The 25,818-nt window shown below is 36.6% G+C and overlaps 1 protein-coding gene across 1 annotated transcript in view; it reads right to left on the bottom strand.

Annotated features, from left to right (window-relative positions):
* N4BP2 (NEDD4 binding protein 2) overlaps positions 1-25,818 on the bottom strand; it is a 101,676-nt gene that overhangs the window by 34,663 nt on the left and 41,195 nt on the right. The window contains exons 10-16 of the mRNA XM_070397712.1: positions 25,236-25,321; positions 23,703-23,748; positions 22,254-22,450; positions 19,104-19,222; positions 13,176-13,314; positions 6,256-6,444; positions 5,126-5,294 (exon numbers count right to left, since the gene is read on the bottom strand). Of these exons, the coding sequence (XP_070253813.1) occupies positions 5,126-5,294; positions 6,256-6,444; positions 13,176-13,314; positions 19,104-19,222; positions 22,254-22,450; positions 23,703-23,748; positions 25,236-25,321 (945 nt within the window). The remainder of the gene's footprint in view (positions 1-5,125; positions 5,295-6,255; positions 6,445-13,175; positions 13,315-19,103; positions 19,223-22,253; positions 22,451-23,702; positions 23,749-25,235; positions 25,322-25,818) is intronic.

Genomic DNA, 25,818 nt, shown 5'->3' on the forward strand with positions numbered 1-25,818 from the left:
TTGTATCTACACTGTTGAAGTATGGAAGCCTTATAGCAATTCGTGTGCCTAAAAACTAGAGTGAAACATTTTCCCCTGTGGGGAAGGAGATTTCCTTGTGCTATCAAAATATCTCTCTGAAATAACAGTAATTACAATATGATACCTAAAAATTATTACACCCATGGAGTCAGGCATTGCATTAAATGATTTATATTTACTAACTAAGAATCTTCACAAAAACCCTATTAGATAAATGCTCTGAAGCCGGTCAGCTTTGGCCTAATTAGCTGCCCTGCCACTAAGTGACTGAGTGTGATGACCACAGACAAGTTACGTAGCCTATCTGTGCTTGTTTCCTCATCAGTAAAAAGGGATATAAAGCAAGTACTTTGTAGAGTATCCCCCTCAGGAATGGCTATAACAAATCCACTAAATATAACATAGACTGCACTCTGTTAAAAGGTAAGTATTAACTTAAGAATTTCTTCCAAATAGGTGATTTTTAAATATTGAGTGAACCTGTGCCTCTTAAAAGACTGCCACTCCTACTCTGGCAATGACCTTGAGAAAATCAAATATATAAAATATATAAATCCTGAAAGTCAATAACAGAGGCAATAAAATTCTAAAAACCTGTTAATAATAAAAGTTGGCTTAATGAATTTAAATAAACACTTGTCCCTCAGTTATAAATAGCACAAGTTCTCCCTTTTAGCATAAAATACATATACATACAATAAGAACATTCCATATTCTGCTCATCAAGTTGCCCTAAGACGCCAGCAGATCCACAAGCAGATGGTTTTTCAAGTTTCCTGTCTCCAGGGCAGTATTTGGCCTGGAATTTTAAGAGGATATGTTTCTCTTGCATTTTAATTCCTTATTTTCTTAGGATCTCCATTTCTGCTCTAAGCTACTGGTATATCCAATACTTCAAGCAATATTTTATTCAAAATTCAACTCTGCTGGGTTCTGGCTGTACAAGGGTATTCACTTTGTAAAAAGTTTTTATGCTACACAATTATTATTTGTGCATTTTTATTTATGGGTGTGATATTATAAATAAAAGTTTGGTTTAAAAAAACTTGACTCTCACCCTGGCTGGTTTTCTCAGTGGTTAAAGATTTGGCCAGGAGACCAAAGGATCACAGGTTCAGTTCCTGGTCAAGGACACATACCTTGATTGCTGGACCAATCCCTGGCCCCCTTCAGAACACGTGAGGGAGGCATCTCTCCCTCTCTCTCTCTCTCTCTCTCTCTCCCTCTCTCTCCCCCCCCCCCCCCTCTCTTTTCTCCCTTCCACTCTATCTAAAAATCAATGGAAAAATATCCTCAAGTGAGGATTAAAAAAACAACCTTAAATCTCTTAACTAATTCACTCTCACCACTCCTTCATCACTTCACTATAATTCACTCTCACCACTCCTTCACTACTTAACTTGCTATAATTCACTCGCCACTCCTTCACTACTGCTCCCCTCATCCGTTAGGGCGGTCATTTATACCATCACTCCTTTCAATAGTTCACTTACTGCTCTGAAAACATTGTCTAGTTAAATCACATGCCTCAAATAAAGTAAGTGTTCAAAGGATGTTTGTTGAACAAATGAATGTACTGATATATGTTCACAAATTTCAGGTTATTCCTGCTGTTTACCACCTTTTAAAAAACTAACTCTTTTTTAAGCATATGCTAAATTTCTTATCACTTCAATTGTAAATATTTCAGTATGTATTTCAAAAAGGACTCTTAAAAAAATATATAACCAATGTCACCAGTATCTTGAAAAATTAAAAATAGTTCCTTAATTTTCCCCTTGCCCAACTGGCTTGGCTCAGTGGTTGAGTGTAGACTTATGAACCAGGAGGTCACGGCTCCTTCCCAGTCATGGCGCATGCTCGGGTTGCAGGCTCGATCCTCACTGGAGGGCGTGCAGGAAGCAGCCGATCAATGATGTTCTGGGAATTTCATCATTGATGTTTCTATCTCTCTCCCTCTCTCTTCCTCTCTGAAATCAATAATAAATTTAAAAAAAAAAAAAAAAGGTTCTCCCTCCCCTTGTGTTTTTCTTTGAAATTTGTTGGAAAAATTGGATCATTTATCCTAGATTTCCAGTCTGGCTTTCACTGATTGTATCTCCATGGTGCCATTTAACACGTTCCTCTGATCCCTCTAAGTCCCTGTGAAGTAGTTGTGAGATCTAAAGGCTTTATTTGTTTCTGGTTTATTTGGGGGCAAAAATACTTCATGGGTGGTGGTGGTGTATATTTCAATCATAAAGACAGAAGGACAGATATCTCTCTTTTTTTTTTTTTCATCCCTAATTTTGTCTTTTATGACAAAGCAATTCAGGGCAGAGCCACAGATTTTCCCCTGGACATGTTTCTATTCAACAATACCACCACCTGGTGGTAACTGCAGTAACTACAGGTCACCACAGGAGGCAGCAAAACGGGCCTTGGCTTCCAGAAAGGGTTCGTATCTTGGGTCTGACCAAGTATCTATCAGTTTATACAAGTTATTTAACTCCTTTTTTCTTGTAATTTTTGTATGGCTATAAAATTCACATAATATAAAATTTTCAATGTTAAAATGTACAAATCAGTGGTTTTTAGTATATTCCAATGTTGTGTAACCCATCAACACCATCTAATTCCAGAATATTCCATCTTCTCAAAAAGAAATTCTATTGCTGTTAGCAGTCACTCCCTTTTATGCCCTTTCCAGTCCTATTCCTCCTTTCTAGCAATCACTAATGTACTTATTGCTTCTGTGGATTTGCCTGTTCTGGAAATTTCATCTAAATGGAAATCATATAAATATGTAGCCTTTTGTATCTAGCTTCTTTCATACAGCATAATGTTTACAAGGTTCATCCATTTTGTAGCATGTATCAGTACTTCATTCCTTTTTATGGCTGAATAGTATTCCACTGCATGGATATTACACATTTGTTTGCCCATTCATTAGTTGATGGATATTTGGGTTGTTTTTACTTTTTGGCTATTATGAACATCCATGTACAAATTTTTGTGTGAATGGATTGTTTTCAATTCTCTAAGAGCAGAACTGCTGGGACATATGGTAACTCTATGTTTAACCTTTGGAGGAATGCCAACCTTTTCCATAGTGGTTGCACCATTTAACATTCCCACTAGCAATATATGAGGGTTACAATTCTCTACGTTCTTATCAGCACTTATTATAAACTTTTAAAATCAGTTTCCTCATCTACAAAATGAGGAATACCTACCCTTTATTCAGTCATTTATTCAAAAGGTTTTTTGAATATTGAAAAGGCTCTATATACAAATGATGAGTCAATAATAATCACTGACTCAATTCTAGGCCAGAAAGATATTTAATAATTATACAATAAGCTTTTTTACAAATATTGTGATACACAGGAATACTATGAGAGGCTATTAATGGGGAGCCTAACTTAGTCTATGGGTCAAGAAATGACAGTATAGATAAACATACAGAAAAGGAGAGGCAGGCGAGGAACAGATTACGTAGAGTTTTGGGAAGTTATGCTAAATGAAACATGGCAACCTATACTTTCTTATCACAATGCTAATTATTTATGTAACTATTTGTCCATTATCATCTACCCTAGTAGATGGCAAACTCCATAGACAGAGACTGTGTTTCATTTTCACTGCTTTATCCTTGATGCCTAGAATATAGAAAATAATCAAATTTATTGAGTAAATGATTTATTCATCCTCTAGACACAATATTCTCTTATATTACTGCTTACATGACAGTCTTTCTTTTCTCCAGATAATATATTTAAAATGCTCTTAAATTTTCTTTTCTGATCTTTATTATTATTGTTTTCTAGATTTTCTCTAAAATGTCCAATTTTCTATTTTAAAAAAAAACACACACAACTGGAGGAGTGGAATCCTGTCCTTCATCAAAGAACATCTGCTAATAAACATAGAATGGACACAAATTATAAAACACCATTAGCAGCCCTGGGCAGCTTGGCTCAATTCCTGGTCAAGGGCACATTGATGTTTCTCTCTCTCTCTCTCCTTCCTTCCCTCCTTCTCTCCTTTTCCACCCTCCCTAAAAACACCATAGGCAACCACCAATATAATAACTCATTTAGCCAAGGATTATCAATGGATATTAAAATTAGGCGAAATATTGTAGAACAGTTCACAAAGTCACAAAGTATCAACCTTTTATATCAATCATATTTCTTCAAGTATTTAATTACCAGTGATATGTGTTGAACTGATAAACCTGTATAAAGTACAGTGTAAAGCTTTCTAAAATATATATAAATCAATTAAGCAAAACAATGCAGCTATAAATGACAAGGCAGGGCTATGGAGCCACAAGGTAAGAGCTGAGACATGGTACTCTATGACTTCACAATAAAAAGGAAGATAAAGAAAAAGCCGAGTTGAGAATTCAAAAATACTATTCTATTGATGAAAGGAGATGACATCTAGTATTGAAGTCTGGGGTAACTAAAACAGATTGAATTTTTTTAAGTGCTACCATCTGATCATGAAAAAGAAACAAGAATCTACACCAACTGATACTTTAATGTATGTGAATTGCATGATATTGAATAGGAACATGAAAAAGATCCTCATCCGAAGCCCTGAGAAGAGGCAGAATTTAGATAAGAGGCAGGTATTGACCTGCAGAGACAAAGTGCAAGCAGAAAGAAAAAACCACCATAACGCAAACACTCAGAAATCCTGCCTTTTGTAAGAATTCTGTAAAAATTCTATCACCTTATTTACTTCTGCATTTTATTAAACATCAGTTGAACAAGTGACATGTAAGAAATACCTATTAGCTTTAATAAATGTCTATCGAACAAAGATGTATAATATTTCTGAAAGGACCCACTTATAAGTCTCAGGATTCCCAGATTACACTGTGCCCTTCCTTTAACAAACACATCAAAGAAATACAAATATAAATGAAACAGGGAAATAAAAAAGAAACTGTTAATGGCCATGCCCATGACAATTCTTTCTCTTGAGGAAAGAGCCTATAAATGTGGCACATATATCCTCAGCTTGCACATTCAGACTCTCCTGAATTTGTAATTTATACCAATATGAGCAAAGACATATTTGAATTGAAAATTTGTCATTTTCACAGTCCTACCTTCAGTTTTCTGCTGTAAAACTGCCATCAAATGTTCTATAGCTTCATCCACGTGCAGTCCGTGGAGGTCTAAAACGTTCTGTGGCAGCAGGGAGGCATTGACTTTCTCAAAGATCTCTATCGCAGCAAGGTGATTAGCTTCCCTCATCTTCTGCTCATGCAGACTACCCTTTAATTATAAACATAGCACCAGGAAACACTTGTGATACTTGTTACTTGGTAGGCAATGAGGAAACAAACAGTGGCCCAAATAAAAGGCAGAACAAAACAGGGAATAGCTCATCTAAAATTGTTTTTAATGCAATGAGCTAATATGTAAGAATGCACCAAAATTTAGGTAAATTTCAGTGTATTAACAAGATAGTTCTCAAATCAATAAATCATTTCAAACATATTTTCTGATCCCAAAATCATAGAAAACAGAAACTTAAACACCATCCATCTCAAGAAGGAATCCACTGGTTTATCCTTTGATAATCCCGAGTCTCATCCCTTTCAAAACCTTGTAATTACCCCTGAAGCCATCCCTCAAGGTTTACTATTAGGGCTCACAGGGTTATACCAGCTTGATGCTTTTTTCTGCTCAATCACAAAAAAGTAAGCCATATAGAACCACAAAAATGAAAGGTAAATCAGGCAATACTATGCCAAATGAGCCCCAGTATAAATTTTATTTCTCTGAAAGACAGTAATGTAACTTCCTTTTTCTGATTATAAAAGTGATACATTACTGAAAATTCTAATGTGATTTAAAGCACAAGGCCCCTGTGATCCCACCCTGAGATGGCCAATATTAACATTCTGCTGTTGTTGCTCCAGACTTGTATCTGTTTAGAAGTGGTACTGAATGGGGGAATCTAACCTAAAATAAAATACGGACTGTCAGAATAAACTGCAATTCATGTAAGCTGTAAATGCAACAGCAACCACAGAAACTGAGCATTTCAAAGGAGATGAAAGGTCTCAGAACCATACATTTCTTATATATATCAAGATACCTTATACCACTTATATAATCTACATTCCCCAGAATAACTTAATTTCATCCCAATACAAGTATTATCTGCTCCCAGATTATTCAGACATCATAAATGACAAAGAAAAAAACAATGACCAGTTTTCCTCCCTACCTGCTGAGCATAAAATGTGGCGACGTTTTTCTTCCCCATCCGATAAGCCTCTTTGGCCTTGCTGTAGCATTCCATCCTCTTCTGCTGGTGCAGGAAAGCCTCGGCCCTGTAGTCGTCGTACTTGGGGTACTCAAAATCCTGGAAGGGTGATTCACTCGGTGTATCTTCAGTCTCCTTCGATTTCTTTGCCTATACGATGTTACCCAATAAGTACAATACAAAGAAAGTAGGAAATATAGGCTTTACCTTCATAAAAATATATATGAAAACTAGGCTCTACTATTTTTCATCTTTCTTCTCAGACAAAAACATCTCCCGAGTGTCTACCTATTAAGTCATGCACTTACCAACTAATGCAAAATTTTTCAAATTTTAGTTTGTGAACCCATTCAAAGGGTCCAGTCACTGAAAGTAGGAATGGCAGGTAACTCATATTTTTTGTAATGGCATATTTCAATTCAACAAAATAATCCACTTTTAAAAAATGAGCATAGGACCTGAAACAACACTTGTCCATACAAACAGCCAACAGTATATGAAAAGATGCTCAACTTCACTAGCTATTAGGAAAATGCAACTCAAAACTACAATGAGATACCACCTCACACCTGTTAGATGGCTATTATCAAAGTAACAACAAGTATTGCAAAGGTTGTGAAGAAAGAGGAATCACCATTCACTGATGGTGGGAATGTAAATGGGTACAACCACTATGGAAAACACAATGGAGGATCCCCCAAAAATTAAGGTTATGACCCAGAAATCCCTCTTCTGGGTATTTACCCCCCAAAATTTGAAAACATTTATTCATAAGAATATATGTATCCCTATGTTTACTGCAGTATTATTCACAGTAGCTAAGACATGGAAACAACCAAAGTGTCCTTTGACAGATGACTGAAGATGTAGTACATAAAATATGAAATACTGCCAATTTGGGACAACATGGATGGATATTGAGAATATTGTGCTAAGCAAGATAAGTCAGATAAAAAAAAATCAAGAACCATATGATTTCACTCATATGGGATATAAAACTGAAAACAACAAATGAACAAATGAAAACTCATACACAGACAATAGGGTGGTGGTTACCAGAGGGAAAGAGGTGGGGAGTAGTAAAGGGTAAAGGGGGTCTCAAATATATGACGACAGAAGGAGATTTGACTTTGGCTGTAAACCAACAATGCAATATACAGGTGATGTATCATAGAATTGTAACTTGAAACCTACATAACTTTAGTAACCAATATCACCCCAATAAAAATTTTTAACTGATAAAATAATTATATTCTTTTTAAAACAGAAGGGCATGTGTAGTGACCATGCCTGGTAGGTAGTAAAAATCTTAAGTGGGTTTATAGGAGCAGTTTTTAATCAGATGACTCCCAACTAGCTGCTATGGTAGTGTTGACTTTCTGAGCTTTTGGAAAATGATCTTTCAATCAAGTAATTGCTATCTAGAATAGACTTTATATTTAAAGAAGCTAAAGTAACCAAGTTAAAACACAAGGTACGGGAAATAATAATTATGCAAATTTGCCTTAATGCTTGCCACCAAATACAAAATTCCATTTTTCTGAAGAAAATTCTTATACAGTACACATCCAGATGTTTCTAAAATATCAAAGTCAATATTAAAAAACAGCACTTGTGGCTTCTATATCCAATTTGGCTTTCATTTATTTATCCACTCTCCAAAATATTATTTGCAAGCAGAAATCTGATGTTTCTTAGCATGTAATTGGAGTGGGGGGATTGGAGGAGGGGTTTAATCACTATGATTGAGTTGATTTTCTTAAAAGAATCCCAAGTATCGGGTGCCATACATTTTATGAACATTGAAAAGCAAATCCCCCCCAAAAATATAAATTTCAATTTTTTTTAAATAAATCATGTTTTTCTAATATAATTAATTGAAAAGAAATCAGTTAGTTTACTTGTTAAATTTCCAAAAGCTAAAAACAGTCATTAAATTAGAAATATTATGAGGGATTATAATGTACTCTATAAGACAATCTTTAATAAATGCCAATTAAGGATTTTATGTAATAGAATCTAATATATATTAATATTATAAAACATTATATGTATTATACAATATATATCACTAATTGATAAGAATAATTTTTTAAACTTTCTGCCTGTGAATGGAGTTCAGAAGCCAAGAAAGGTTGAGAAAAAACCTTTGATGGTTGTATAATTTTTCACTCATTACGTTTTGCTTACTTGGCCCCTAGAATTCTAGAGGCTTGAAAGAGTTATAGAAAATAAATGAAATTTAAAAAGAGAGAGAAGAATAAAATAAAGGCATCATCATACTTCTAATTCATTACCGGGCTCAAAAATCTATAAATATACAGTCAATTTATTGTTGTAACAAATATCCAGTTTATTTTACAAAAGAGCACAAGGCTCTCTCTGGCATAGAATATTCATGGGACCTACATCCTTATGTCACTCTTGCCAATACTTAATCACAAGCTGGTTACAGATTAATGTTTAAATATTCTGAGTGTATGGCTGGCATCCCTGATAAAATCCAAAATTTTGCAGGGAGGGGATAATAAAAACGCTTTCTATGACTTCTGAAAGCTCACAGTGTTCACAAACACTGTGAACATAAATATTTCATAGCATTAGAGTCTCTGTTGGTGTTCGTACTAAAAAATGCAAATCACATTTGCTTCTCTGGGAAGAGACCCTTCATTTCTTATTTTTTAACCCTTTGCACTCCGAACCATTCTGGACATTGGCTACCAGCTACTCGACGCTACTTTGCGGCGGAAACATGCATTTACAGACCCTCGTATTATTTAGTATAATTTTGGAACCAAGTAACGTATTATAATGATATTGGACTTATATGAATTGGGTGACATCGAGGAATGTATATTTGCAAAAAACACAGTATTTTATTGTTTATAATTTTGTACAGTATGATAAGTTTTGTAACACTCCCCAATATGCATTGCAGGCTGATTAGTGCATGTTTGACAGTAATAAGTGGTTTGACGCCTGCCACCAGGTGTTTTCCTGTTAGAACACACAATGCAGTCCCGTTTTCTTTGTCCCACATCGGGAATATGTAGTTTATTGTTTAATCCGACACAAAACCCGCTGACATTTCTTGTATATATCTTAGTAATTTTACGATATTTTGATTTAATTTCCTGTGCCATTTCAAGATAAAACTTCAGGGAAACATGCATGTCTCAAAAAGTTGCGTTGAAGCCAAAACCGGTTTGGCTCAGTGGATAGAGCGTTGGCCTGCGGACTGAAAGGTCCCAGGTTCGATTCCGGTCAAGGGCATGTGCCTGGGTTGCGGGCACATCCCCAGTGGGGGATGTGCAGGAGGCAGCTGATCGATGTTTCTCTCTCATCGATGTTTCTAACTCTATCTCTCTCCCTTCCTCTCTGTAAAAAATCAATATATTAAAAAAAAAAAAAAAAAGTTGCGTTGAAATAACTCAATTCCCCGTAATCACTAATAAACTGCAATGTCCCCTGAGAGGGGACATCCGAGTGATATGCTAGAATTCCGATGTCCCCTGAGAGGGGACAGCGGAGTGCAAAAGGTTAAAAGAAAAAAACAGCTATAATGAGAGATGCTTTCTCAAATAGCCACTCTCTTTTAAAACAAAACTAAGGTTTATTTTTGTACCCGATAGTTCTATGGTTTACTATAACTTCACTAACAGGAGCCAAGTGAAATTGAAATATATGCTTCCTAGGAACTCACCTAATTAGTGTCACTTATTCTGTTGAAAACATGATATACTATAATACCAAAACCATTTCCTATGGTAACAAGCCCATAAATTTTATTAAAGGCTAAAGTGGAAAAGCAGTAGAATTAATAAAACACAGCTGTAAATGTTAGTTTCTTGAAAACAGATAAACCAAAACATTACTGGTACAAAAAAAAAAAAATTTACTGGTACCATGATACTTCTCTTTAGTATATGTGGTCCCTTAGGGTCCTAGGATAGCAAACAGAATATTCTCACAAATGTAAAAAGGTTTTTATCAGCATTGTGACACCTGACTACATTTTGTGAGAAAGACTAAGAATAATCTCCCAAATAACTTAAAGTTTACATTTTGGCCAACATTTACATAACACAGAATTTCCTTTTCTGATTCCAACATTTCCCAATCATCTCCAACTTTGAGCAATACACTTTCCCATCACCATAATGATCCATAGTGCCATAATGATCCATGGTGCCTTGCTCTCGTCAGGAGAGAAAAGAAGTAATCTTCATTCCCAGTTTGGCCTGGAAGGCTTCATCATCATCTTATACACTCTTCGGACCTTACAATAGGCTATACCTGTCTATCCATGATGATCACAGGCATCAGGGGTATCACTTGGTTCTTGCCCCATGTACAGCATTAACAGATCACATGAATATCAAAATTAGCTATGTCCTACATATCAACTAAGTGATGGTGAAATATTAAAAGAAAAAATAGCCCTGGCTGATTTGGCTCAATGGATAAAGTGTCAGCCTGTGGACTGAAGGGTCCTGGGTTCTATTCCGGTCAGGGGAATATGCCCTGGTTACTGGCTCGGTCCCCAGCGGGGGGGGGGGGGGGGGGGGCCAGGGGGGCGGGGGGGTGCAGGAGGCAGCCTATGGTGGTTCTCTCTCATCATTGATGTTTCTCTCTCTCCCTCTCCCTTCCTCTCTGAAATCAATAAATATATGTTTTTAAAAAATGGAGCACACAAGTTATCCCTGAGTGGTCTTATGAATAAGTAAGGATAGTGGGATACTAAAGGTCTGTTAAAAAAACAAACAACAACAAAAAAAACCTAAATCTAATACATACAAGAGTAATATACAAAATCAATTCTATTTCTATGCATTTATACAATCCAAAAATAAAATGAAGAAAACAATCCCATTTATAATAGAATCAAAGAAAAGAAAAAAGAAAAAAAATAGCTTTTCATATTTGAAGGTAAAATAAAGTATTTTAAAGTAAATTTAATGAAAGACATGCAAAACTTAATACTCAAAACTATAATATCCTGTTGAATGAATTAAGAAGGCCTAAATAAATGGAAAGATACTCCATGTTCAAAGATTAGAACACAATATTGTTAGGATGGCAATACACCTCAAACTGATCTACAGACTCAACACAATCCCCATAAAAATTCCAGCTAGCTTCTTTGTAGAAACTGGCAGGCTGATCCTAAAATTCACATGGAAATGCAAGTGGACAAGAACAGCCAAAACAATCTTGAAAAAAGAATATAGTTGGAAACTTAACTTCCCAATTTTCAAAATCAAGACAATATGCTACTGACACAATGATATACAGATCAACGGAATCGAATTGAGGGTCTAGCAAAAAACTTAGTCGATTCATTTTCAACAACAGTGATGAGAAAATTCATTGGGAAAAGAACAGTCTTTGCAACAAGTGATGCTATGACAAATGGATATGCACATGCAAACATTGAACGTGGACCCCTACTTCATGCCACATACAAAAATTAACTCAAAAAAGATCAAAGACCTAAACATAATGCACACGGAAACTATAAGACTCTTAGAAAAAAATAGGTTTAAATCTTCATAACACCAAAAGTACAAGCAACAAAAGAAAAAAGATGATTATGCATCATCAAAATTTAAAGACCACCATCAAAAAAGTGAAGACAACCCTCAGAATGGGAGAAAATTCTGCAAATTACATGGCTGATAAGGAACTTGAATCTACCATGAAGAACTCCTCAAAAAAAATTATCTAATGGACAAAGGATACAAATAGACATTTTTTCAAAGAAGACACACAAATGGCCAACAAGCACATGAAAAGATGTTCAACATCACCAGTCATCAGGGAAATCAAAATCACGAGAAATCACTTCTGTGTTAACCATATCTTTTATTTCCTGATTCTCATTCTTTAGCATCTAGGGCCCTGCTAACCTCTGGAGAACCAGCCCCCTAACCCCCAACCCAGGGGTTAACAAATAACTCACCTGCTGGCGCATCTTACATATGCAAACCAACCAATCTAGAGCTCATGTTGCAACCACTGCCTTTTGGGTTTTGGAGTTCTCACCCTCTGGACTACCATCAACATACCCTAGTCACCCAGGCCAAGTACCAGAAACTAGGGATGGTTCCTATCCCCAAAGCCTACAGAAATCATTCAAACTAGCCAATCCTAAGCCTGCTTACCTTGCCTCACCTATTCCTTCCCACAGAAACTACAAAAAAGCCTCTTGCCCACATTTCCCCCACCTAGTCCCTCTGGCTCCCGACCAACCTGGTGCTTCCCATATGGCCCTGGATGGTGGGCCATACCTCCTGCTGCTAGAGATCTGTGCATGTAATAAACTTCTTCCTTCATGCCATCTCCATGTGTTGGTGTCTGACCAGGTAAGGCTTCACACCCACTAGGATGGCTATAATCAAAAAGACTGAGAGAATGTGGAGAAATTGTAACCCTCATACACAGCTGGTGGGAATATAAAATAGTCAGCCACTTTGGGGAAAAATTTGGCAATTTCTCAAATGGTTAAATGTCTCTGCCCACATAGTTACAGCCTAAGACCCATCTATATTACAATTCCACTGCTATTCAATTAAGCCTCATACTCATACTCAATTAAGCCTCATACTCAACTAAGCCTCATGCTTAGTCTACACAGAAAAAGTTACAGAAATTCAAGTGCTAGTGGTACACAATGACAATGACATTGAAGGAAAAATCACAATCAGCTATAAATTCATTACTTTGAGTAAACAGACATTCTAAACCAAACATGGTATTGGTGGTTAAATTTCCAATCTAGTCAAAATGGTAAGAAATAATCATTAAATTATCTCAATAAAACAATTATATTTTCAAATACATTTATCTACCATTATAGTAAAAAATAAGCAATTCTATACCTTTTTCTCCTTAGACTTCTGTGCAGTGTAAGAAGTGGCATTCTCATTTTGGTGAACAAACTCTGGTGCTACAACTGTTTTTACAGGGTCTCCTTCAAGAACACAGTTTAAAAATTGCACTGTGTGTTCTAATGAATAGCTGTAGAGAGTTTAAGTACAAATAGAATGTCAATAGATAAAAATAAAAGTTATGTGAAAAACATTAACATAAGCAATCCTTTAAACATTTAAGAAAAAGATAGTAAATGCCCATCATGCATTCTCAAAGACTCAATGATAGAGGGAAACCACCAAGTATAGGCTCTCAAAAACTGGTTTAGAAAATGAACCAGTGGCTCAGTGGTTGAGCATCAACCTATGAACCAGGAGGTCATGGTTCCATTCCTGGTCAGGGCACATGTCCAGGTTGCCAGCTCAATCCAAAGTGGGGGCCGTGTAGGAGGCAGCCAATCAATGGTTTCCTCTCACTGTTGATGTGTCTATCTCTTCCCTCTCTCTTTCTCTCTGAAATCAATTAAAATATATTTTTTAAAAATGAATACTAAAAGAACATATTGATAATTCTTTTTCTGATCTTTTATTCTAGGTAGATTATATATAACAAATCTATCATCTTATCACTTCATACTTCTTAAATCCCTTATTGGATTTACACATGATTTCAGTATCCTTCAAATATCAAATACAGACAATAGATCTTTAGACTGATGTTTTTATTGTGTTGAAATTCACTTTTTAGTTACGCAATGGGGTTTTAGTCAAAGAAATCTAAGCAGGGATACAGAAAGGAAAAAGTCAAACACTATCCTACCTCTCACCCCTACATTATTCAGGCATGTTTTCATGGTGATATTATATTATCTGTAGTAAGAAATTCTAGAAATTGACAAACATCTGAAATTCTCATGTTCTAATATCTGAAGAAACTCATTCCAAAGCAAATTATAAATGATTTTATACTGCTCATCATTTCAAATTATTTATGCCTCTGATTTTTCCAATGGCCAGATAGTGAAGAACTGAGCACTAAGAAATATTTTTGAAATGTGATAACTAGTTATCTAAAATAATGTGATTATTTTCTTATTCTTCAATTTATTAAAGACAACCCCTGAAGGAGCATCATTTGGAACCACCAATTCCACTTTAGGTTTCTCTCATCTTGCTGTCTCAGACATGCTCAACACACAGGAGCTTTTAGGGCCTGGAAGCTACCAGCAATTATCTACATCCTAACTAGTTCTTAAAATCACCCAGCTTACCCACTCATGGGGCTGGAAGCCAGTGTCCACTACTGATGTTGCTTGAAGGATACAACCCTAGAAAATTACACCTCAGGCATATACTACAGTAACTGAACCAAATGACCCTTTTTACTGACTTTAGAGAGAGAGGAAGGCAGAGAGAGAAACATCAATATGAGAGAGAAACATTGATCGGTTGCCTTCCGTACCAGCCCTAACCAGGGATGGAACCCACACTCTGACTAGGAATCGAACCTGCAACCTAAGTATGTGCCCTGACCTGGAATCAAACCCACAACCTTCTGGTGTATGGGACAACATTCCAGCCAACCAAGCCACCCGGCCAGAGCAAGAAAAACCTATATAATAAAAGAGAAACATGTAAATTGACCGTCCCTCCACTACAATCACCAGCCAATCAGGGTAAGTATGCAAATTAACCTGCCAAAGATGGCGGGTTGATTTGCATACACAGGCGCCGGGCAAAGAGCAGAGTGGGAGAGCTGGTGGAGAGTGGAGCGGCTTGGGAAACTTGCCAGACAGAGAACAGAGAGGTAGAGCTGGCGGCTTGAAGGACTTGGCAGAGTGGGAGGCCATGGGACGGAGATAGAGCAGGAAGGGAAAACCAAGAGCATGGGGAGCACCAGGAATTCTGGGAATAGTTCTGGTGGCAGCCCCAGGACCATAAGCGGAAGCCCAGAGCGCAGGGAGCACCAGGAATGCTGGGAATCGTAGTTCTGGTGGCAGACGGATCTCCTAGACCAATGATGGCGAACCTTTTGAGCTCGGCATGTCAGCATTTTGAAAAACCCTAACTTAACTCTGGTGCTGTGTCACATATAGAAATTTTTTGATATTTGCAACCTTAATAAAACAAAGATTTATATTTTTTATATTTATTTTATATATTTAAATGCCATTTAACAAAGAAAAATCGACCAAAAAAATGAGTTCGCGTGTCACCTCTGACACATGTGTCATAGGTCCGCCATCACTGTCCTAGACACTAGAGCAGTGGTTCTCAACCTTCTGGCCCTTTAAATACAGTTCCTCATGTTGTGACCCAACCATAAAATTATTTTCGTTGCTACTTCATAACTGTAATGTTGCTACTGTTATGAATTGTAATGTAAATATCTGATATGCAGGATGGTCTTAGGCGACCTCTGTGAAAGGGTCGTTCGACCGCCAAAGGGGTCGTGACTCACAGGTTGAGAACCCCTGCACTAGAGCAAAGCGAGCCTGGAGCAAGTTACTGTTGTGGTGGGGGATGGAGGGAAAGCAAAGGTGAGAGACATAAGTAAAATCAGAGTGTCTAGGAAAAATTAAAGGGAAGATATCCTAAAACTTCCAGGAAATCTCCACCAATGAAGCAAAGAAAAAAAAATGCCTCTATTATTCTGTGAGCAACAAACCAAACTGAGTTGGGGTCTCAGACAATTCGCTCATATGATTGCAAAGACAGACAGAAACTCCCGGATTGGAGAGGGCTCCCCTGAGGGCTCCCAGATTGGAGAGGGTGCAAGTTGGGCTGAGGGACCCCCACACCCCCCAGTGCACGAATGTCATGCACTGGGCCTCTAGTATTTTTATAAAATGGGTGTAGACTTCCTAAAAAAGACTTAAAACTCAGAAACAATAAAAAAATATTTTCTGATAAAACATTAGAATTAAAAGATGTATATGACCAAAGTGACTATACTGGGTTAATAAGTATTACAGCAGGAAAAATAATTATAATCTACATTAACAGACAAAAATTACTATAAATAATATATAAAGAGCTCTCGCAAATCTAGAAAAAATTGCCCTGGCCAGGTAACTCAGTTGGTTAGAGTGTTATTCCAATATGCTACGGTTGCGGGTTCAATCCCTGGTCAGGGCACATACAAGAATCATGAAGGAATAAAAAAGTAAAACAACAAACCAACATTTCTCTCTCTCAAATCAATAAATAAAAATTTAAAATTAGAAATACAAACAACCAAAAGAAAAACAGACAAAAAGAAAGCAATCAACTAGTAGGAAAGGAAATGAATGAAATTACTCAACCTTACTAATAATCAGGAAAACAAATATTTAAACAATAAAATATGAGAAGCCTTGGCCGGAGAATCGAAGATGGCGGCATAGGTAAACACCGGCTATGCCGCCGTAAACAACCACTTCAAAAATACAACTAAAAGACGGAACGGACATCAACCAGAACCACAGGAAGGCTGGCTGAGGAGAGACTCTTCAACTAGAAGGAAAAACAACAGCATTCCGAGGCTCAGAGGAGGCGCAGTGTGGAAAATTTAAAGGTACGGTGGTGCGGCGGTGCGCGCGCAAAGCGGGCTGGTGGCTGAGGGCGCGGTTGTCGTTTTCAATCAGGAGGGAGTCTCAGACTCTGGGCTACAGATCCTGGTGAGTCTCTAGGGACCCAGACTCAAACAGGAGAAGCGGGACTGTCTGGCTACGGTCCCCCCGAGGTTTGCAGCGGTAGCGGGGACAGAGAGGCAGAGTCCCTGGGGACGGACTGAGAGCAGCCATAGCTGCTCCCTCCCCCCGCCCTGTTGAGCCCGCCCCGCCCAAGCCCTGCGCAGAGCCATTTGCCGATCGCCTCAGGCAAAGGCTGGATTAGCGCCTCCCCAGAGGACTGAAGTTTTCCACACAGCTGATTCCTACAGCCAGTCGGCCTGGTGGTCAAATCCCTCTAATGTTAACTACAACAATTAAGGCTTGGCTAGAACAAGACTGTGCACAAAGACCACAAGGGGGTGCACCAAGAAAGCATAAAAGATGCGGAGACAAAAAAACATGACAGAAATGGAGGATATGGAGCTAAAAATCGCAATTTTGAGGGCTTGCAATAAACTTGAGCAGAGCCTCACGAAAACTAATGAGACCCTCGATGCTACGATAAAGAAATTAGAAAGTAAGCATACACGGACTGAAATAAAGAATATTATACCCAATAGCAGACCAGAGGAGCACAAGAATCAAACCAAAGATTTGACAAAAAACACCCAACTGGAAAAGCAAAATGAAAAAAGAATCCGAAAGTGTGAAGATAGTGTAAGGAGCCTCTGGGACAGTTTCAAGCGGACTAATATCAGAATTATTGGGGTGCCAGAAGATGAGAGACAGCAAGATATTGAAAACCTATTTCAAGAAATAATGGCAGAAAACTTCCCCCACCTGGTGAAAGAAATGAACTTACAAGTCCAAGAAGCTCAGAGAACCCCAAACAAAAGGAATCCAAAGAGGACCACACCAAGACACATCATAATTAAAATGCCAAGAGCAAAAGACAAAGAGAGAATCTTAAAAGCAGCAAGAGAAAGAGACTCAATTACCTACAAGGGAATACCCATACGACTGTCAGCTGATTTCTCAACAGAAACTTTGCAGGCCAGAAGGGAATGGCAAGAAATATTCAAAGTGCTGAATACCAAGAACCTACAACCAAGATTACTTTATCCAGCAAAGCTATCATTCAGAATTGAAGGTCAGATAAAGAGCTTCACAGACAAGGAAAAGCTAAAGGAGTTCATCACCACTAAACCAGTATTATACGAAATGCTGAAAGGTATCCTTTAAGAAGAGGAAGAAGAAAAAGGTAAAGATACAAATTGTGAACAACAAACATGCATCTATCAACAAGTGAATCTAAGAATCAAGTGAATAAATAATCTGATGTACAGAATGAACTGGTGATTACAATGAATCAGGGACACAGAAAGGGAATGGACTGACTATTCTTGGGGGGGAAAGGGGAATGGGAGATTTGGGAAGAGACTGGACAAAAATCGTGCACCTATGGATGAGGACAGTGGGTGGGGAGTGAGGGCGGAGGGTGGGGGGGGGGGACTGGAAGGAGGGGAGTTATTGGGGGGGGAGAGGAACAAATGTAATCTGAACAATAAAAATTTAATTAAAAAAATAAATAAATAAATAAAAATAAATAAATATATAAAATAAAATTTAAAAAAAAAACAATAAAATATTTTTCCCATCAGATTGGCAAAAATGTTCAAGATTATTATTATCAAGGTGGGTTACACTATCAGTACATATAACTAATGCAGAAAGCCTGTATCAAAGGAAATTTGCATTAACTATAAAAACTTTAAATGCACACTCTCAACCAGCAATTTCACTTTTAGGAACTAGCCTACAATAGTATTCACCAATGTACACAAAAATGTATGTTGTTCAAGGATGCTCAGTGCAGCAACATGGTTTCCAACTTTTCTCACAGTCAAAAAGTCCACAATAGGAGCATGTATAAATTATAATACTTTAAGAAATCATTTTATGAATACTATGGAATATTCTGTAGACTTTAAAAAGAAAAGAGCAGATCACTAAGAAGAGATTGGAAAAATAAATACCAGCAAAACTACTACAAAATAGTACATAAAAAACAACCTCTTCTTTGGTGAAGTATATATTTGTATGTAGACACAAAAGTAAAGAGGTACACATGTATGTATAATTGCTACATGTGAAAAAAATTGAGGAGGCATAAAAACCAATTGCCAGAAACTGCTCACCTGCTACATTAGGTACATTGCATTAAATGGTTTATAATATACCTACCAGTATATTACATTCATTATCAGAAAAATATTAGATTAAAATGTATAATATATGCTTTCAATGACATCACAGTAGAACAGACAATCCTTTTAGCACTTACTTGTGGTCCTTGAAAATGTCCACCAGAAAATTTTGGTTAATGGCTGGAAATATCTTAAAGAGCTGCTTCTCCTTTAGTTTAGTGGCACAATCTTTTTCAAACATAAGTGACTCCCTTTTCTAAAAAAAAAAAAAAAAAAAATCCTTAAAATGGAATTTATAATACAAATTATGCTGATCCAAAAGCATGGTTATTCTGTTGCAAAAAGACTAATAATTTAAAAGCAATAATAGACGTTCTACACTGATTAAAGGCTAAAATTAGTAATATAAGTATTCTTGCACTATTTATTTATATCCTATTTTTACAAAGTATTTGAAGCTGCTCAAAAATATATATACACACAATCACACATATACATATGTGTGCATGTGTATATAAATATATACATATATGCTCTCACATATACACACTCAACACATTCAAACATATATAAAACAGGATGAAGATATCTATATAAATAAATAGGGTATAAATAAATAAGTCAGAGAATAGAGAAAATAAAGGTAAGAATATAGATAAAGCTAGCAAGTAAAATCAGTACATAAATGCATGCCACAAAATCTTGTTCAATTGCTAATGGTGGCCAAAGCAAAGCGGGAAACAAAGATTCTCAGTGTCCATAAAATAAAAACAAACCAGGTGCTCAGGAGAAGTACAGCTTTTTCTGGTACTGAGACCTGAGAGAAATTTCTCCCATGGTCCTCATAAAAGGGACACTGTGTGATGCTGTCAACAACGTCTGCAAAAACATACTCTCCTCACTGGGCAAAAACTACAATGTACAAATAAGTTGCAAATTCAGGTTGACAGGAAATCTTAAAATTCACAATTTTTAAGTTTCAAAAGCGTATTTATTACTTCAAAATAACTGTATGAGAATTGCTACTAATTGTTTTTTCCCCAGTCATATTTGGACCTGTTCAAATTGCTAAACCAAAAGAATTTTTATAAAATGTGCTACTTTAATCCTAACCTATGATTACAGTAAACATTCTTAGAGTGATTTCTAACTTAAGGATAATTTGTTTGCTACAAAGATCCTAATGTCTGAAAAATAAGCTCCTATCAAATATCAAAGGTGATTCTGAAAATTCCTAAATGTGAAATTATGTAAATCTAGGACAATCCTAGAATAGTTATAGGTTTTGAAGCCTAACCATATTTAGGCCTTTTATGACACCAAATAATAATAAAAGAGGAACCACAGGAGGTGACCATCTGGCCAGTAAAAGAACGGATTAGTAAAGCTCAGGTGAAGTACTTCTCCTGAGAAAGAGCCACCTCAAGAATTAAAAGCATTTCATGTTTTATTTAAAATATGCATTATAATCTGAACTTACTAAAATATTCAGCGATCAGATTTATTAGCAATCTATCAGGCCATAGAGTTTCAAAACTTCAAATTCAAAAAAACCGAAAACTCTTAATATTAATCATCTTACAAATAATTATTCTATCCATACATTACATCTAAAGTTTATTTTATAGTCTTTGCTTTAAAAAAATATATAAAATGTATTTCTCCTTTGGGGACCAAAAAATTAGAGGAGAAAACATCACAAAATTCTCTTGCTGGATTTTTACCTTGGGACCAAAACATAGTTTCTATTATGCAACCCAGACAAGACAAGCAAAAATTACTAATAGGAAAAACAGTGCATTAAGTTGGGAAGTCAAAGATGTTCATTTGTTCACTATTATACTGAGAGATTAAAAGGCAGGTTAAAACCGTAAAAACAAGTTTCAGCAGTGGAAAATGGCATTTCAACCAAAAGTATCATACCATTTTGGCTAAGTTCTAGGCTTCCCTATTTTTTTAAAAAAAATCCATTTATCTACTTTCTTACATAAATAAACTGAAGAGGATATATGAAACAACATTAAATGATAAGATCCTACTGAAGAGATTGTTTCTTGGATTATATAAACATGTAAAGATGGGAATGCTAGCACATTTCCAATTTAATTAACAACATAATTAGAGAAAGTAAATATAAAAGTAGAGGAACCCCATCATTCTTCTTATGCCCCAATTCTATGTATTTTAACCAAATATAAAGGTGTTCCTTTGAACAGTCAAATGAATAAGAAAGAAAATGAAAGTGTTAAGATCACCAGCTAAGAGTTATTTTTTTCCTTGAAAACGGGACTAAATGACTTTTAGGGTCTTTCCTCTTCTGATTTTGAAATTCTCTAATACTAATTTTCACAATTCCAAAAAAGGCTACAAACAATGCAAAGGAAATGAAATTCACTTATGACTTGATATAATTAGATACACTGAATATGGAACAAAAACAAAGTTCAAAATGAAATGAAGTTTCTGTTTGAATTTGTTTAATTGAAAAGTTAGATAAGGGTACTTAAATTTTTAATTCAAATTGTTAAATTTCTAAAACATTCTCTAAAAAATTTTGTTCCAAAGATGGATACTTCTGTAAAGCCAGACAGACATTTCTTATTACTAATTTATGAATGAAATTATCTTTAAGCTAGAGGACCGGTGCACGGTAGGGTCCCTTGGCCTGGCCTGCGGGAATCAGGCTGAAACTGGCTCTCCGATATCCCCCAAGGGGTCCTGGATTGCGAGGGTGGTTCTCGGGTGACGCATCCAGGAATCAGGCTCCCTCCTCTTTGGTTCCGGGTGTGTCACCCGAGAACCGCAGCTGCAAGACACCGCAGCTCAGCAGCTCCTGCATTAAGCGTCTGCCCCCCTGGTGGTCAGTGCGCACCATAGCTACCAGTCGGGTGGTCAAAGGTTAGATGGTCACTTAGGCTTTTATATATATAGGAGATATATATATATATATAGATAAAAGATCTCTTTCATGTTTCTAGAATTTAAAAATTGCATAAATGTTAAAAAACTGAGGAATATGCAGCTCAATCGCCTGAAAAATTAAATCTAAAGCAACATATTTAACAGAGATTGGTTTACTGATGTAGATTATCAACTAATTTCTCAGAAGTAAAAAACTCCAGTTTTCAACTACGTTTAAAACATTTTTTAATTATAACATTAATGTCAGTCAAGTTAAATACAGATTCCTGACTAGGAAATATATAATCAAATGAAAATCACAAAGTAAACATACATGATCAACCTAGAGTCAAAGATAACAACTTAATATTTATACTAACTCATACCAAATCGTGTTTTTCCTGTAAGGCAATTTCTTCCGACATTATTTCTCTGAGTGATACTTTTTTAGTTTGAGTATTCCAATGATCCATTAAGGGTAGCATTTCAGATGCTGCTAAAGTCTTCAGTAATTTTTTGCCAGTTCTCTGAGATGATTTTTGTTCAGTATTATCAAGACCAATATGCCCAACCAGGGAAGGATCTACAAAAGCAGTATCAACAGTGTCAGACCCTCAACAAAAAACATACAAATTAAACATTATACACTGTTACATTTACCTCAGAGAGACCCAGGGGAAACATGTTTTTTTACTTTTAGCTTTTAAATATAAAGCAACTCTGAAGTTTCAAAATACATCTTCATATAACTGCAAGAAATGACATGTGTAAATATAGGAATATTTCAAATATGCCATGACTAAGTTTCACTAAAAATCAACTCAACGCTTCCCACTCTTTTCCATACCACACTGACACACAGAAAATAGTGACATATACAACAGTAAACACGGGAAGTTGCAGCCAACTTAAAGTGGCCACCGAAAGCAGCTCTGGTTAGTTCTGTCCAGTCACTCCAAGGACTGAAAACCTCAATATTTGGGCAAATCTGTAACCAATCCACTGGAGGCACCCAATAAATATTAAGCAATGACATTCAACATAAGGAAGGAACTGAACATCCTAAGAAGTTCACAACAATGTGTAACGTCAGCATTTCTATGGGATATCAACACATTCTGATACATTCCTTTGCTTTCCTGGAGAGTGAAAAAACAGTCACTACTGTCATTCATACAACTCTTGATACCCTTGGGCACCTCTAGTTCCCAAACGGCTTTAGCTCTTAAAGCTATGACACAAGCACATCCTAAGAATCTTTAACCTGCAGTCCCAGTGTGGAGTGAACAAAACAAGTATATGGAGGAACTCATATACAAAAGGAAGACCCTTTTTAACAGGTCTGCCAACCTGCACTAATCACTGAGGACAATACTATCAAAGAGAAGTCTAGAATCAAATATTTTCAATTTGGCAGATGTACCTGAAGAGCAGGCTGACTTTTGTGCTCGAATAATAGTAACATCAAGAAAAATTTTTAATAGCCAAGTAATATTTCAACGATGCTCTCAAACACATGAACATTTTTATTGCTCTCAAACCAGAAGAGTTCTTTCATTCAGAGCAAATCTTAACAGAAAACACCTTGACTATATATATTAGAGCAAATCTTACATGTCCCACAGCACTCAGGAAAACTAAATTGTATTATAGGGTGTGTGTTTTCTTCATTATGAAAATAAAACAATTTTTAAAGAACTTTTATTTGCAAATCCAAGTTCTTGGGTAACATATTTTATGAAAGTATGCTTAAAATGAGTTAAAATTCATACATACACACACCAAGTTTCAATGTCAAGACAAGATCATTAGAAGCAAAAGATAAGTGCTTTTACCTCCCATAAACTTGCCACAGGATACCTCTTCTTGTCTTTGTCGCTCCTAAACACAAATACAGAACAGGGGATTGGCAAAGGAAGGTGCATTAGAACACAAGATTATATCATTTTTCTCTAGAAATAATCTCTCCTTATAAAATAATTTATTGTTCTTGCTAAAATCTAAATCCTATATAATAAAAGGGTAATATGCAAATTGACCCTAATAGCAGAAGGACTGGTAACAACCGGTCACTATGACGTGTACTGACCACCAGGGGGCAGATGCTTAATGCAGGAGCTGCCCCCTGGTGGTCAGTGCACTTCCACAAGGGGAGCACCACTCAGCCAGAAGCTGGTTCATGGCTGGCTAGCGCAGCAACCATAGCAGGAGCCTCTCCTGCCTCCATGGCAGCACTAAGGATGTCCGACTAACAGCTTAGGCCCGCTTCCCGCAGGGAGCGGGCCTAAGCCACAGTCGGACATCCCCCGAGGGCTCCTGGGCTGCCAGAGGGTTGTCTGACTGCCAGCTTAGGCCCAATCTCCCGGGGAGTGAACCTAAGCCGGCAGGTGGAAATCCTCCAAGGGGTCCCGGACTGCGAGAGGGTGCAAGCCGGGCTAAGGGACACCACCCTGCCCCCCAAGTGCACAAATTTTCATGCACCAGGCCTCTAGTATACAATAAAATCAGGTAAGTAAAATTATAAAGGATGATTACATCTATATATTTTTCCACTTATAGAGTTCTTATGCTGTATTTAATCAGCCAGTACTGCAAGTCTTTAATTTAGGAAGTAAAATCTATTTATGAATTTTTCCCTTAAAAAAAATCAACATATTGAGCTTCATCATTAATTATATAATTTAGCTAGTCTAGAAATAATCTAAAATACTGGGGGGGGAGGGGTAATCAGTAATCTTATAAATGATAAAAGGTTATTCTCTCTCAAAGTCAAAGTTCAATAAAACTCTTCCATATAATAAATTATATTGAAAAGCAAAGGTGACAAAATGAAAATAAAAGGAGCTCTCTATAAAAATAAGCCTACAGCCCTAGCCAGTTTGGCTCAGTGGATAGAGTGCTGGCCTGCAGACTGAAGGGTCCTGGGTTTGATTCCGGTCAAGGGCACATGCCTGGGTTACCGGCTCCATCCCCAGTGGGGGGTTGCAGGAGGCAGACAATCAATGATTCTCTCTCATCACTGATGTTTCTATCTCTCTCTCCCTCTCCCTTCCTCTCTGAAATCAGTAAAAATATATTTTAAAAAATAAAAATAAAGTAAGCCTACAGCCCTGGTCGGGTGGCTGTTGGTTGGAATGTCATCCCATACACCAAAAGGTTGCAGGCTCAAATCCTGGTCAGGGCACATAACTAGGTTGCAGGTTTAATTCCAGCTTGGGGTGCGTAAGGGTAAGAGGGAGGGGGAAGGCAATGGATCAATGTTTTTCTCTCATATGACTATTTCTCTCACTCTCCCATCCTCTCTCTCTAAAATCAATAAGTATATCCACACGTGAGGATTAAAAAAAAAGAAGAAGAAGCCTACCAACCATTACAGATTCTTTCCATTTCTCATGAATCACTTTAGCCAGATTCAGATCTATGTGAACCACACAATCCTCAACTGTTAGAGACCCTTGTAAGGAGAAAAAAGAAAATATAATCATTACTCATATATTTGCAGAACACATACTCAACCACTTTATGTATCATAATACTAATTGGTGTCATTAATTACTAACCTATGTTTCTAGTTCTCTTGGAATATTTTTGTTTATTTAATGTCATTGCTTTCACATTTCTTGGCTGCTGCAATTATACAATGCTTCATATATTTAAGTTAATCGTGTCCATCAGTCTAAAATTTAATTTATTCATTTCCATTAGATGAGACTTTTCAATAAGTGTGTTCTAAGAAATTAATCTTGCCTTATATGTATCTGGAGTAGCTCCTAAGGGTTAATAAAGGTTCATTTGTGTAAATAAGTATGCAGTAAGTATCAGAGAAAACTTTCAAATATATGCATGGGATAAATATAAACTCTGTATAAATACTATTTCTTCAAATTACAATTTTTAAAATAATCTACAAACACAGTGTCAAAAAAAAGGTAGACTGCCCTGGCCGGTGTG

This window comes from Myotis yumanensis, unplaced genomic scaffold (genome assembly GCF_028538775.1).
Source record: "Myotis yumanensis isolate MYYU_CA2020_CCGP unplaced genomic scaffold, mMyoYum1.0.hap1 SCAF_1, whole genome shotgun sequence".
Lineage (NCBI taxonomy): Eukaryota > Metazoa > Chordata > Mammalia > Chiroptera > Vespertilionidae > Myotis > Myotis yumanensis.